Source organism: Desmodus rotundus, chromosome 7 (genome assembly GCF_022682495.2).
Source record: "Desmodus rotundus isolate HL8 chromosome 7, HLdesRot8A.1, whole genome shotgun sequence".
NCBI classification, from domain to species: Eukaryota; Metazoa; Chordata; class Mammalia; order Chiroptera; family Phyllostomidae; genus Desmodus; species Desmodus rotundus.
This window is the reverse complement of record NC_071393.1, coordinates 4,762,109-4,776,663: the sequence shown is the minus strand read 5'-3', so window position 1 is coordinate 4,776,663 and position 14,555 is coordinate 4,762,109. Positions and strand designations below refer to the sequence as shown.

The window sequence follows — 14,555 nt, the reverse complement described above, 5'->3', positions numbered from 1 at the left end:
GACACACTAGTGAGGGATTACAGCGTAGAAGGAGAATGAGGTTGGGGAGTACTTGCCCACTCCTCGGCAGGTCACTAGTTTGGCCACATCCCTCTGGGAAGGACACACAGACAACTTTCTCTACACACCTCTCTCCTGACTCCAGAAGCTGCTCCCTCCTTTCTCCAGGTCTGGATCCCTCCGTTCTCACTGGTCCTGCACTCTCCCTTTTCAGTTCCCTTTAGACCTTTGTGAATAGTCCCTCTTAAAAAGCTCACCTAGGTTTGCCCATTTAGGGCACGCCGTCTATCTCCTGCTACCACCACCTCGGTCTCTTCCATTTCGGTGTGCCCCGTACTATCATTGTCTATCGACCTACTACTATCTATTAATAGTCTTTACATCAACCATTTTATTTTATTATGTTGATCATTATTTGTTTACTATTACCACTAACAATATCTAAGTCACAAGTTTGCTCTCAAGCTATATTTTTCCTAATCCTCATTATAATTAATTCATCATTAGTAAATTTAAAAGTTTCACCTATATCTTCTGGTTTCTATCCACTTGCACGTAGCCAGCATACAAGCCCAACATTTGGGAAAGTGCCATTACAAAAGGAAGTGGCTTCTCTTGTCATATAAACAGAGCACTGGGACCTCAGAAGGAGGAACAATGACTTCCCAGAGGAGGTGACATTTGTACAGGGTGAGGACTAATGAGCAGCATTTCACCAGAAGTAAAGCTGGGGGTGGGGAGGAGGAGACAGCACAGGGAAAGCCTCAGAGGAGGGAGATGCATGGGACTGCTGTGACTGGCAGCTGCAGGGGGCCATTGGGGGGTCACGATGGGAGCTGAGTCTGCAGGGGCAGGTCGAAACCAAATTTTGAGGAGCCTGGAGTGTCACCCTGAGTTTAGACTCTATACTTCGCAGACATCCCAAAGGCTGTTTAAGGATGCTCTGGAGAATAGGTAGCCTGGGGAGCCGATTAAGCTTGGGAGATTACAAGATCAACTAGGGCAGGCAGGTTCCTTCATCACAGGACTTGTCAGAGCATTTACTATGTTCCTGCCCATCGCTTCTCTCCAACAGGAACTGACCGTCTAGTCTCAACTCCATGAGGCTGTTGATCGACAGAGGTCAGCAAGCATTTAAGGCGAAGGGCCAGACGGTAGATATTTTAGGTTTTACAGGCCACATATAGTCTGTCTTAGATATTCCTCTTTTATTATTTTTTTTCTCATGCCCCTATAAAAATGTAAAAACCACCCTTGGTTCATGGGCTGCACAAAAACAGGCCACAGGCCAAAAATTTGGCCCTGGCGACAGTTTCCTGAACCCTGGATTATAAATGTCACTTACAGCGAGGGGACATGACCACATGAAGTGTGTATATCAATTGAAAGACAAATACCAACTTCCGAAAGGTTACACGTCAGGGGAGCACTGGGAAATGTAGTGTTTCCCAAACCGATTTGACCTGGAGGCCCTTTTTCCTGCAGAGCATCTCAGGGAGTGTTCCAAGGGGCCCCCTTTGGGGAAGGCTGCGGGAGCCACTGGGTCTCAGGCCTAGGAAAGAAGAGCTGCCCGCGCTGACCTGGATTTTCTCGATCTTCTTGTGCATCATCTCCATGTCATTGTTCAGCTCTGTGACGTATGTGAACCGGGCAAAGTTCTTCTCCTCCTTGGCCAGAAAGTCCTTGATGAGCTGATTCAGGTTGCCATTCTCAGACAGCTTCAGCAGCCGGAGGTGGGCCACCTCATAGCTCTCAAAACTCTCCCCCTTGCTCTTCTTCCTGTGCTTCTTTGCCGTGAGAGCTGGAAAGGAAAAAGCAGCAATCGGGAGTCTGACAAGGAAGGTGCTCAGTGGGGGGCCCAGCAGAGGGCTCTGTGTTGTTCTCACTGTGCCTTGGGGAGGAGGCTGTGCTTTCCCAGGAGATGCGGCAGGAGCTTCATTCCTCAGCTGCCTCAGGAATAACTAACTGAACACCTACTGTGTGCCAGTCACTGAGCTGGGGTCTGTGGACACCAAATCTTTGCCCCATGGAACTTTGGTAGAGGAATCAGACAAAAAAGAAAAAGAAAAAGAGATACTGAACAGAAAAAGAAATCCATTGACTACCACTGTGGCCCGAGCAACGGAGAAGACCCATCAAGTATGGGGCAGCTGGGCGGTCAGGGGTGTCCTCTCCAAGGAGGTGACCTTTGAGCAGATGAAATTCAAGGAAACCTTAGGGACAAGGGGCCTGAAGCAGGCTCAGAACTTGGCAAATCCATGGAATTAGAACAAAGAAAGTTCTCCAAACCTAATTCTCTCCAGCCTGGACACCTGCAGTAGCCAACCATCTTGAACTCAGTCTTACCTTTCTGATTTGGTCCCCATGTGGCAATTAGAAGAATCTTTCCAGACCTTTCTAGGCACTTCTGGCCCCATAACCCCTTTACATGCTGTGGCTGTCCATTGTCCTTGGGATGGAGTTAAAGCTCCTCAGCATGGTTTAAGACCTGGTCCCCTCTACGCTCAGGAGGGTGTACCTTCTTCCTTTTTGGCCTGCTCCTCGAACTCCATGCGATCGTTCAGCTTGGCGAGCAGGAAGGATTTGAGCTTGGTCTCGTGGGCGTAGATGCGCTCCAGCTCTCGGATCTCCAGGTTGTACTGAGAGATGTCCTTCTGCTGGCGCTCCTTCATGGCTGCCATTCGCGCTGTGGCTTCCAGTCTGGGGGGAGGGGGCACAGAGCCTGAGGGTCCAGAGGACCTTCCCTTCTGCTCCCCTCTCCCTGCCAGCCCAGGGGGACTTTCCGCCAACAATCACCGCCTCTTTTAATCAGAGGGTGGAGGAACAGCCCTCGTTACCTGAATGACAGGAGCTTCTAGCTCTAGCCCACCTCTAGGAAATTCTGTTTCTATCACCATCACCACCATCATCATCACCACCAGCACACACATCTCCTTCATCGCCACCACCGTCACCATCAGCGCCACTTGTCCATTACTATGTCCCAGCTGCTCCTTAATACACAAATACTATTTAATCCTCACTACCACCCACAGAGGTCCTACCGCGATGTCGTCATGTTGGAGCCGGGTTTAGACCCACATCTCATTGACTCCAAAACTTGTGATCTTCACAGCTAACCATTGTCTTTGCCCCTGGAAGTGTAAAACCAGGAGACAGCCCGGACTGAGAGAGACCCTGAGGACTGGAGGTAGGGGCACCTGGAGGAGACAGTCAGCATGGAGATCTGAATCTCAGCTCCACCACATCTGCCATTTACCTGGATCTCAGGTATCTTGGCATCTCTAAGCCTTCACTTCCTGGTCTGTCAAATGAGGGTGTAATTCCTATGGCACTTTTAAGGGTTGAACGATTTACCTGGCATCATGCTTTGGCACACATTCAGTGCTCAGAGTTATGATGATGATTTAAGGTCCCTCAGCACGTAAGCACAGGGGGCAGCGGTGGCCCAGACTAGGAAGTCAGATGCACAGCAGGGGACTAAGAGGCATTTTTGCCCCCAGAGCCCCTTCCCTCAGCCCACCTCTGCTCGTAGGCCTGTGCAGACTGCTCAATGGCCACGTTCATGGTTTTCTTCTGCATTGACAGGCGCCGATGGAGCTGCTGGAAGACGTTGTCATAAGCAGCCTTCTCGTACCGTAGGTCCTCGATCTCCTTCCGGAGGTGAGCATTGGTGGTCAGCACCTTGTCAAACTGCATGGTGACCTACGTGGGAGCAGGGGGGCTGTGCTTCAAAACAGGGCTCATCCCTCGGGCCTGAGATATGCTTCCTGCCAGGGATGGAGGGTCTTCTCCCCACCCCTCACTGCAGGCCCACCGAACGGTGGCTTGGAGCACTGGGTGAGAGGCTTAAATTGGCCACCAACTGGCTCGGTGGCCTTTGGCAGGTTACTTTTTCTGGACTTCAAAATTCTCACATACTTTTATTTTTGTTGAATGTGTTTATATTCTGTGTTCAGTGATTCTTTTTTAAAGATTTTATTTATTTTTAGAAAGAGGGGAAGGGAGGGAGAAAGAGACGGAGAGAAACATCGATGTGCAAGAGATACATCAATTGGTTGCCTCTCGCATGCTCCCAACTGGGGGCCTGGCCCACAACCCAGGCAGGTGCCCTGACTGGGAACTGAACCGGCGACCTTTCAGTTCGCAGGCTGACACTCAGCCCACTCAGCCACACCAATCAGGGCGAATTTCTCATGTACTTTTTACACCTAACTTCTAGTTTTCAGTAATTACAGGAAAGAGGGGATCAAACTAAATGACACCGTGAGGAACAACCAGCCGAGTGGAGAAAGTAGAACTTTCTACAGGACGACCGACGCGGCCTCTTCAACTAGCTGATGGCATGGGAAGAGTTGGGGTGGGGCTGCTTTAATGCAGGGCTTCTCAAACCGGGCACCGTGACACCGTGGGCTGGATGACTCTCTGTGGTGGGGGCCGTCCTGCGCTTTGCAGAGCGTTGCAGAAGCAAGGCACTACTGAACTGGCTCAGGGAGAAACCGAAAGTCTGAACAGACCTCTAACACAAAAGCCGACCTCCGCAGACGAGCCATCCTTAAATCATGCACGCATTTCCTCATTCATTCAATCGACATATGTTTGGTGAGCATCTGTTCCGAGCCTCACACCACGCCAGGCATTAATGATTCTCAACCAAGGGGACCTTTAGGCCCACTGGAGCTGTTGATAATAGTGCAGGTGCCTGCGTACAAGCCTGGGAGGTTCCGATTCAGTGACTGTAGAGCAGGCCCGCGAACCTCCATTGTAACATGCACCCTAGGCATCCTGAGGCCTGGCTGCAAACCGCTGTGCGGGGCTATTAAAGACACACTGCCCTGCCCTCCCGCAGCTTCCAGGCTTCTCAGGAGAGGCAGACAGAAATCAGATCAAATTTGCTTCTGCCACTCCAGGTTAAAGCTTTATGGTCAGAGCTGTGGCAAAGCTATAAGCTTTGTGTAGTAAGTTAGTGACAGGCTTCCCTCTAAATCAATTCACTTTCCTTCTCTTCTGAGTCACGTCCTGGGAGCTGCAATTTCTCAAGCCAGACTGGAATGTGTGGTTTGTACCTGCCCAGCATGCCTCCTCCCTTTCTTTTTGCTTTTATAGGGGAACCACTTCCCCCAACTCTCAGACCAGGTGGTTGGATAATGCTGCCCTCCCTGACTTAGAGGGGACACGGCAGTCCCAGGTAGTCACATGACTCCAGTCCACTATTCCATTCTTCGGACCACAGTGATTGGGTCAGGAATGGGCACATGACCCAAGCTGGCCCAATGGGAGCCCTGGGACTTGCAATTGAACTCTCAGGGTAAAGATGCTCCCTGTCTGCTGGTGTTTGTTCACATTGGGGGCCACCCAAGAATGAAGTCCACCCAGAGTTTAGATGGATGGATAAAGTGTCCTGAAGACAGGTTTGGAGCACATAGGCCCACCTATGGCTGAAGGTACCCCTTCTCCCCTGAATTTTTCACTTCTGTGACCAATACATCACCTATTTTTGTTTAAACCAGTTTGCACTTGAATCTTGCTTAATTGCCAAAGTCACGATAGATTGAAGGTGATCAGGGAACACCACTGTTTTTCGATCAAGTTATGCACATCTATGCCTAATCTCTCTCAGAAGCATCAACGACAACCAAGAGGTACTAGCTTAATAGAGGCATGAGCAGATTGGCATGGGGGAGGAAGGTCTAACTAATTCTGCCTGGTGGAGGGTAATATTTGAGCTGTTTCTTGAAAACAAGTAGGAGTTTTCAAAGAAGCAGGGAACTAAGAGGAGGCATCCCAGAAGGGCGGGGGTTGGTAGAGAGGGGGGACAACAGCATGTGCTCAGGTACACAGAGCAAGAAGGAGAAAGGCACCTGTGGGCCAACAAGAAAGGATGGAACAGAGCGGGTGGAACACAGTGAGCGGAGGGCAAACTCTAACAGGCTGCCCGGTCTGGATGTACACCATTAGTTCACTGCCTCCTGTCAGCCTACTGAATGAGTGTATTCTGCTAAGGGCACCCCAGACATCATCCTTTACTCTGAGCAAAGGGAGGCAGAGCTGTTTGCAGAGCTGCAGAGAACACTCTACGTACAAGATTCAAACGAGTTTCTAACACGTGGATCTGTTTTTGCAGTTTCCGGGGGCTATTGGCCTCCTGTATTTTTGCGAAGATCTGTTTTTGGTTTATGATTTTTTTTTCCATCTGAATAATCTGAAAAAAAAAAAAAGAAAGATAAAACCCAGCTGTGTTAACATCTATATGGGTCCAAGTTCAACAGCTCACTGGCTTGATTGTGCTAAAACAAAAGCCGCAACTTTCTTTTCCCATAAGTGGAATTTTAATTTCTCTCTCCGATGCCTGCTCAATTCACCTTCGTCTTGGCCAGTCTTGGGTAAAATGAGGCAAGTTAGAGTTTTTGCTCTCACCTCTGTCTGTAAATTTCACTGTGGGCATGAATTCCACCTAACCCAGAAGCCATGCTTTCCAGCGGGAACATTCCAGCAGGCACTTTAGGGCTCCTGCGATGACGGGACACTATTGGCACTTAAAGGGTGGGGTATGAAATGTCACACATCCTGCAACATGTGAGACAGCACCAGACATCCAAGGACTGTCCCTGTCAACTGCCCAGTGCCCCTCTGGATGTTATGCAGGTGTTAAAAAAAAAAAACAAAAAAAAAACCCTCTATGATTTTCTGTACCTGGAATCAAATTGCCTTCTACATAAAATCACACCATACTTTTCATTCTTTTCTAAAAGACGCTACGTTATCCAGGAATGTCATCACTGTATAAATCAAGAGCATGTTCTTTGTTTGGAGCATCCCCAAGAGTTGGCCACCATTTGGGAAGTCATGTGACCAGCACAACCTGGATCAAGTTCTTTGAGCTGAGGATAGGATAAGCGAGAGCCAGTCAGCAGGGTGCAACGCTCGTGATTCTGCGTATGGACAGCAGGCCCCTGACTCCATCTCTTAGATCAGCCCCTTGGCCAAATCCAACCCACCAACTGTTTGTGTAAATAAAGTTTTATTGGCTCGCGGTCATGCCCATTCTTTATCTATGGTCTATGGCTGTCTTCCTGCTACAAAGACCAAGTGAAGTAGTCGCAACGTGGCCCACGAAGCCAATTTATTTGCTCCCTGTCCCTCGGCAGAATCAGTTTGCTGGCCCTGTTCTAGATAAGTCAGGCCAGAACATTCACGTATCAAAATACATACCTTTACATTTATTTAGATAAATAACTTTACAAATATTTAAATAAATCATATTTTACAAATATGTAAATAAATAATTTTAGTATAAATCACTTTTGTTTATTTCTCCTTTATATTATCATTAGAGCATCATAATGATTTCAAAGAATAAGGGTAAAGGATACATTGTCTATGAATTTTACTTCAGGACCGTGAAGCAGGTGTTACAAAGTATTTACTGTCAAAAAGGGGCGCTGGCAGACACAGCGCTGAGGGGAAGAAATCAGACACAAAGAGCACCGCTAGAAGGGGCCGTTCACATGCAGTTTCATGCGCAGGCAAAGCAAGTCTATGATCCTCGGGGTCAGAAGATGGGCCCCTCAAAGGGTGGGCAACGGGAGGGCACCCAGGGAGCCTTCTGGGTGCTGAACGTTCTATATCTGCATCTTGGTGATGGTTATGCAGGTGTATAAAAGTGTAAAACTTCATCGAGGTATAGCTTAAAATGTGTGCACTTGACTGGGCATCATCGATAATTCAGTGGAAGGAGGAAGGGGCAAGGGAGGAAGGAAGGAAGTGATCTTAGGAAGACAGGCAAAGAAATGGGTGTTGGGAGTGACATGTTTAAGAACCGCTGTCCTAAGGGATCCACAGACGGGCTGTGTGTTTGGCAGGTGGCTTCCTGAGGGAGACATGAGTATTCACAGATTCAAACTCCATGGCTTTGTTCGTTCCGGAAACAGCAGTTTCAGTGGGGAACGGGGCGGGAAAGGTTGCTGTGACCACTGGGAGCAGTACAGGACACAGTGCCTACCCGAGAAAGGGACATGGAATACAGACAATTCCTTCTAGACTCTTCTAGAAAGGGGAAATGCCGGCAGTGATTTGGAATTGCAGAAGTGTTGTATTTTATTTTGTTTTTTGGTTGTGCATGGCTCTGGGATTTTTTTTTTTTTTTTAAGATTAAAGAGACGAAGAAAGAGAGAGTGGCAAAGAGAACGGTAAGGATGGTCATTGATGAAGCCAGGTCTTCATGGGGGAAGCATCCTGAGGGCACCTAACACAGGAGGGGCCTAGCCTTGCAGAAAGGCAACAGCACCCCTTCATCTGAGGATGCCCATGAAGTGGGATGAAGGATGCAGGGTCGGGGTGCAGGGGAAGGCGTGGCTACCACAATCTTTTAAAGCAGGTGAAACAACCTTGAGGCCACCTATGTCCAGAGGACTTCTTGCTAAGTAAAGAATAAATGTGCTACCCTACAGGCAATGTGCTTGCCTTGGCCCCCGGGACAGTGGAGGGGCCTTCATGAAAGAACCAGTGAAATCCAAATCAAGTCTGTCGTTCAGGGAACAGTACTGTGCCCGTGTTAATTTCTCAGTTCAAATGAATATGGTAACTGCTCGCATTAGGGGAAACTGGGTGAAGGGTATATGAAAACTCTCAACTATTTTCGTAACATTTCTGTAAATCTAAAATGATTTCAAACTTTAAAGCCTTTTTAAAAATAATCGGTAAGTAAAAGCATTCCTGACACACCACGGACTATGGAGGAAATGGATTGTGACTTCGGGTAAGTGAAATACACCCTGCCACAGCCAGCGAGAAAGAATTTCAGTGTCTCTCTCTATCCTTGTAACTCCGGCCAAGTTCTCTGGGCCCAAACATCCCTGTCACCTTTGCAGAGAGCTCACTTCATTGTTTCTCATATGAACACCGTGGATAAAGTCATTTCCGAACACTGCCAGCAGCTTTAGTCCACACCGGGCAAACATCTATAGTAGCTGCCAGGAAATCTGAGCTGAAACCAGAAGAACAAATAGGAATTCAAGCCGAGAGGACGAGGAAGGGCCCTCCAAGCAAGAGGGAGCTGCATGTGCAAAGGCCTGAAGTGAGAGAGCACTGTGGGTCATGAAGGCAGCCAGTGTGGATGCAACATAGGGGAGGACAGGGCTGGAGAGAAGGCAGAAGAGGCAGGAGGAGAACGAGGCAACAGAGCCAGCAAACCACCCTGGGGAGCGTGGCCTTCATCACCAGAACAATAGAAATTACTGAAGAGTTTGAAGCAGAGGGAAGTTGTACTGGGATTTCCAGATGCATTCAATCAGTAGATGTTTACTGAGGGCCTACTATGTTCTGGGCACTGGAATAAACACAGGGGAACAAACGCAACATGGTTCTTGCCCTCCTGGAGGTGACAGGTAAGAAAGACATTAGGTGACACTGGTGTTAATTACCATAGTGAGAAGTGCAAGGAAGGAGGGGCCATGTGGTGTCATGAAGAGAGTGAGGGGGTGGACTGGGATCTCCTGTTTGCCCCCCACAAGACCCATCTCCACCCTGCTCCACCTGCCCGGCCCTGCTCCCCAAAGGCTGGCCGGGAAGCAGTCCACAATGACGCCTTGCCCTGGGGAGCAGAGGGTAAGAAGAGAGAGGTCAGGGTACTTACTCCCCCCAGCTTGCTCCTTGTCTCCAGGTTCCAGACTGACCCTCCCGTCTACCGTCGCTAACCCTGCAGTGCTTCAGTGTCCCTACTCTGCGCTCACACCCCTGAAAATCATCCCTTCATAAAACTCTTCTCCATGTACCCTGCTGAGCGTGCTGTTCGTTCCTGGCCAGGAACCTAACACAAGGCGGATACGCTGCCAAGTGCAGAGAGGGCGCAGACAAGTCCTCCCTGAGAAAGTCGCATTTAAGTTGAGACCTAAAAAACAAGCAGCCAGGGTGACCGGGGGCAGGGGCAGCATGCGCAAAGGCCCTGAGGTGAGAAAAGGCTTCTCATATTTGAAAAAAAAAAAGTCTTTCATGTAGGGTGAGATGAGTTAAGGAGGCAATTATTTGGAATGTGGCCGGGGGGTAGGCAGGAGCTAGGTCATGCAGGGCTTCTCGAGCCCTAGTAAGGGGTAGAGTTATTAATGCTCTACAGCAAACATCTCTCATTCTCTGTCTTCCAAATCCATGGGAGGGCTACATGTCCCGGACTCTTGAGGATGGGTAGAGCCGACTACTTTGGGTGTGGGTATCTGGGCTATTTGTGGGTTTGGTGGACTATTCTGAGCCACTCAGTCATGAGCAGAAGTGACACATATCACTAGAGCATTCAATTGCCAGTGTGAGGCTGTCCAGAGCTTTTTTTTTTCCTGCCACAACACCTGACAATGGCCAAGATGGTGGCCAGCCCATCAGCCTGGTCCCAGGATGAGAAAATATCAGAGCCCCTAGCCAATCCCTGACAGACAGGAAGCATGAATGAGGAAGAAACCTTTATTATTTTAAACCACTGAGTTTGGGGTGGGGAGGGTGTGTTTGTTCCTGCAGCATCACCAAACATCTCCTGACTAACACAGTAAGAATTTGGGTATTTATCTGGAGTGCAGTGGGAAGCATCGGAGATCGCAGTGAGCAATGGATCGATAGAGCTGGGAGATCAGGGTCACAAGGTGGTGCAGACAGTGACCACGGTCCTTTAGGAAGGTGAGTATGGGGGGTGTCAGATCTGGCCTGAGGCATCATGGGTACTCCCCCCACCCCTTCCTTTTGCTCTGTGCTCTGGTTAACGCTTTAAGAGAAAAACCATACCTTCTCATCCAGTTCAGCCAAGAGTGTTTTCATTGATTTAATCAAGGCCTCGTAGTCCTCTTTGGTTTGCAGCAGGAAACGCAGCTCTACGTAGTTTTTCTCATTCCGATCTAAGTTCTTGGAGGACTTGATGAGACTCAAAAGCAGGGTGACCTCATCCTGCTCCTCTTGCAGGGTCTTGATTTCCTTCCTGTTGGGGAAACAGTGTGTGATTAAACTCGAATGCTTGAACTCACCTTGATCAGACACACCAGACTCCGCTGTGAAGGGAGACTGGAGAGGTACACCCCACCCAAGCAGGGGAAGGGACTCGCCCAAGGCTTTGGTCCAGGTCTAGAACCCAGATGGCCTGCGATCCAATGCAACTTTCCCCGCCTGCCTTTCTCTGAGGGGCATTTTTCCCCTAAGGAACAGTTTGCAGCTGTGCCTGTCAAAACCCATTACCCAGACATGGTGAGGGCCCCACATATTCTTTTGCCCCCAGCTCACTGGCATCTGTCTGATTTTGCAGGCTTTCTTTCCAGACTTTACAGCCAATTATCTCCGATAATGAGAGGCAAACCCATCAGACAGAATTTTTCAATTTTGCATCAACACAGAGATGCACAGTAACCTCTAACCTCCACCAGTTTCTCTACTCGGGGTGCTAATGATTTGTTAAATTGGCGGACATGCCTCTCCTCCTTTCTCTCCCTCTGTCTCCTCTGGAGAAGAGAGAAGGTGGGGGGTTGGGGTAAATGAGGATATAGAAAAGAGAAAAGGTTCAGGAGACTACACAACTCAACGAGAGAAAATGGCCCAGAGACCAAGTTTCTGGAAAATTCTGGGCACCCTCCTCCTATACCCACTGCTCAGTGCAGTTGGCAGACCAGCTGCCTCAACACCCTCTGGAGGCTTGGAGAAATGCAGAAGCATGGGTCCCAACCCAGGACCTACTGATTCAGAATCTGCTCTGTAACTAGATCCTCAAGTGACTCCTATGCCCATTAAAGTTTTGGGAGCACCATGCTAGAACAGCAAAGAATGTTCTAGGGTAAGCATCTGCAGAGCTTTTTCTATAATGGGCCAAAGAATAAATATTTTAGGTTTTTCCCACCAGGCATCACTGTTGCAACCACTCAACAAAGTAACCGTAGGCAGCGCATAAACAAGTAAGTGTAGCTGTGCTGCAGTCACACTTTATTTACAAAAACAGGCAGCCGGCCAGACTTCCCCAAGGGGCCGTCCTTTGCCGACCACTGTACTAAAACAGCGCCATCCAACAGAACTGTTTGCAGTGAGGGAAGGGGGCTCCAGCTGCTCCATCTGATAGCAACCACCAGGCACGTGTGGCTCTGGGCACTTGAAATGTACCTAGTGCAGCTGAAGAACTGATTTTTGTCTTTTATTGTTTTTAAGATTTTATTTATTTATTTTTAGAGAGAGGGGAAGGGAGGGAGAAACAGAGGGAGAGAACCATCAGTGTGTGGTTCCCTCTTGTGCGCCCCTACCACAGGACCTGGCCCACAACCCAGGCATGTGCCCTGACTGGGAATCGGGCCGAACCAGTAACCCTTTGGTTCGCAGGCCTGCGCTCCATCCACTGAGTCACACTAGCCAGGGCTGATTTGTAAACTTTATTTAATTAATTGCAAATGTAAATAGCCACATGTGGCTAGGGACCACCAGAGTGCACCCCTAGTTCTAGAGTGTCTGGTCTTCCAAACCCGGCAGCTGGGAGTTTTCTCTCCCATTTAAGCCCCTCTTGGCTGGGGGTCTTTGTAAAGTGTAAGAGAAAAGACAGAGAGGGAGCACAAAAGGCTCCCCGACTCAGGCTTTCAGAGGGAGGGGTCAAAGCAAAGGGAAGGTCTGTCTGTCCCACAGGCAGGGCGGGGACTGCGGTGAGGGGGTGTGAGGCACACAGAAGCTTAAGGAGGTCTTCACTCTCGGGGTGGACAGAGCAGGGTCAGCACCGGGGAAAAGCACTTCCTTCGATATTGCACCCTAGGCACCTCACTCACCACACCCCAGTTCTGGCTCTATTTACAGGGGTTTTGCCCTGAAGAACTGAGAATCGCAGCTCTTGCACTCCTCTCCCTCTCAGCTCTATACAGCGACACCAGACCAAACAGACGGGGGCAGGGTAGAGTGGGGTGCAAACGAGTGACTCAAGGAAAACTGTCAGAGACATGCCAGGAAAGAGGCATTTCCCAGTGCCCACCGGGGATGAATCGGGATCGCCAGGCTCTGAAGTGCAGGTGGTGGACGGCACAGCCCAGAGGAGCGCTGTCTGTCTGAAAGAAACCTCGCTGATTTGTTGACTTACAACACTTTTCTGGGAGACACTTTATCTTTCTCTAACAAAATCCCCACATAATGACAATGTTTCCAACAGATGGCAATAAAATGTCTTGAGAAAGGGTACCTTTTACTTTCCTTTTTTAAATTATGTTTTATTGGTTGTGCTGTTACAGTTGTCCCAATTTTTCCCCCTTTGACCTCCTCTACCCAGCACCCCCCCCTCAGCCTCACTTGTCCACAGTCCGTGGTTCATGTCCACGGGTCATGCATATACAAGGTCTGTCTGGAAAAAGTCCTGCCATTGTTAATATAATGAGAATGGTTTGCATGACATCCCTGTAATGTGGCAGCCAAGGAGAGTGGCCTGGAATGTGCATGCATGAACAGTGACAACTTCACTGTACTAGTCACTGGGGGTGGTAGGCGCCGTTGAGTAAGCATGTGTATGGTGTGGCCACTGCATTCAAAATGACTTAGAGAGTAGAGCAACGAATCTGCACCAAATTTTGTGTTAAACTTGAACATTCCTTCATAGAAGCTATTGGGATGATTCAGAAGGCTGCAGTTATGGGCAATGGGTGATTGGCAGCTTCATCACAACAATGCACCTGCTCATGCATCATGGCTGGTGCAGAGATTTTAGGCGAAACATCAAATCACCCAGGTGACTCAGCCCCCTTATAGCTCAGATTTGGTGCTCTGCAACTTCTGGCTTTTCCCAAAACTAAAATTACCTTCAAAGGGAAGAGATTTCAGACCGTCAGTGAGATTCAGGAAAATATGATGGGGCAGCTGATGGCGACCAGGAGAACTGTGTGAGGTCTCAAGGTGCCTACTTTGAAGGGGACTGAGGCATCACTGTCCTATGTACAAATGTCTCTTGTATCTTCTTCAACAAATGTCTCTATTTTTCATAGTGCATGGGTGGATACCTTCTGGACAGACCTCATATGTTCTTTGGCTACTCTGTCTCCTATGCTGTACTTTTCATCCCCATGACTATTCTGCAACTACCCATTTGTACTTCTTAATCCCTTCACCTTTTTTGCCCAACCTCTCCACACCCCTTCCATCTGGCAACCATCAAAATGTTCTCTGTATCTATGGTTCAGTTTGTGTTCTGCTTGGGTTTTTTGTTGTTGTTTAGATTCACTTGTTGATAGATATGTATTTGTTGACATTTTATTGTTCGTTGATTTTCTTCTCCTTCTTCTTCTTAAATAAGACCCTTTAACATTTCATATTATGCTGGTTTGGTGATGATGAACACCTTTAGTTTTTTCTTGTCTGGGAAGCTCTTTATCAGTCCTTCGATTCTAAATGATAGCTTTGCTGCATAGAGTAATTTTGGTTGTAAGTCCTTGCTTTCATCACTTTGGATATATCTTGCCACTCCCTTCTAGCCTGCAAAGTTTCTTTTGAGAAATCAGCTGACCGTCTTACGGGGCTCCCTTGTAGGTGACTAACTGCTTTTCTCTTGTTGCTTTTAAGATCCTCTCTGTCTATAACAT

At 48.5% G+C, this 14,555-nt stretch overlaps 1 protein-coding gene across 1 annotated transcript in view; it reads right to left on the bottom strand.

Annotated features, from left to right (window-relative positions):
- CCDC63 (coiled-coil domain containing 63) overlaps window positions 1-14,555 on the bottom strand; it is a 28,920-nt gene that overhangs the window by 11,073 nt on the left and 3,292 nt on the right. Inside the window, exons 3-7 of the mRNA XM_045200900.2 lie at window positions 10,765-10,954; window positions 6,083-6,202; window positions 3,524-3,705; window positions 2,519-2,700; window positions 1,581-1,801 (exon numbers count right to left, since the gene is read on the bottom strand). Coding sequence (XP_045056835.2) covers window positions 1,581-1,801; window positions 2,519-2,700; window positions 3,524-3,705; window positions 6,083-6,202; window positions 10,765-10,954 — 895 coding nt within the window. The remainder of the gene's footprint in view (window positions 1-1,580; window positions 1,802-2,518; window positions 2,701-3,523; window positions 3,706-6,082; window positions 6,203-10,764; window positions 10,955-14,555) is intronic.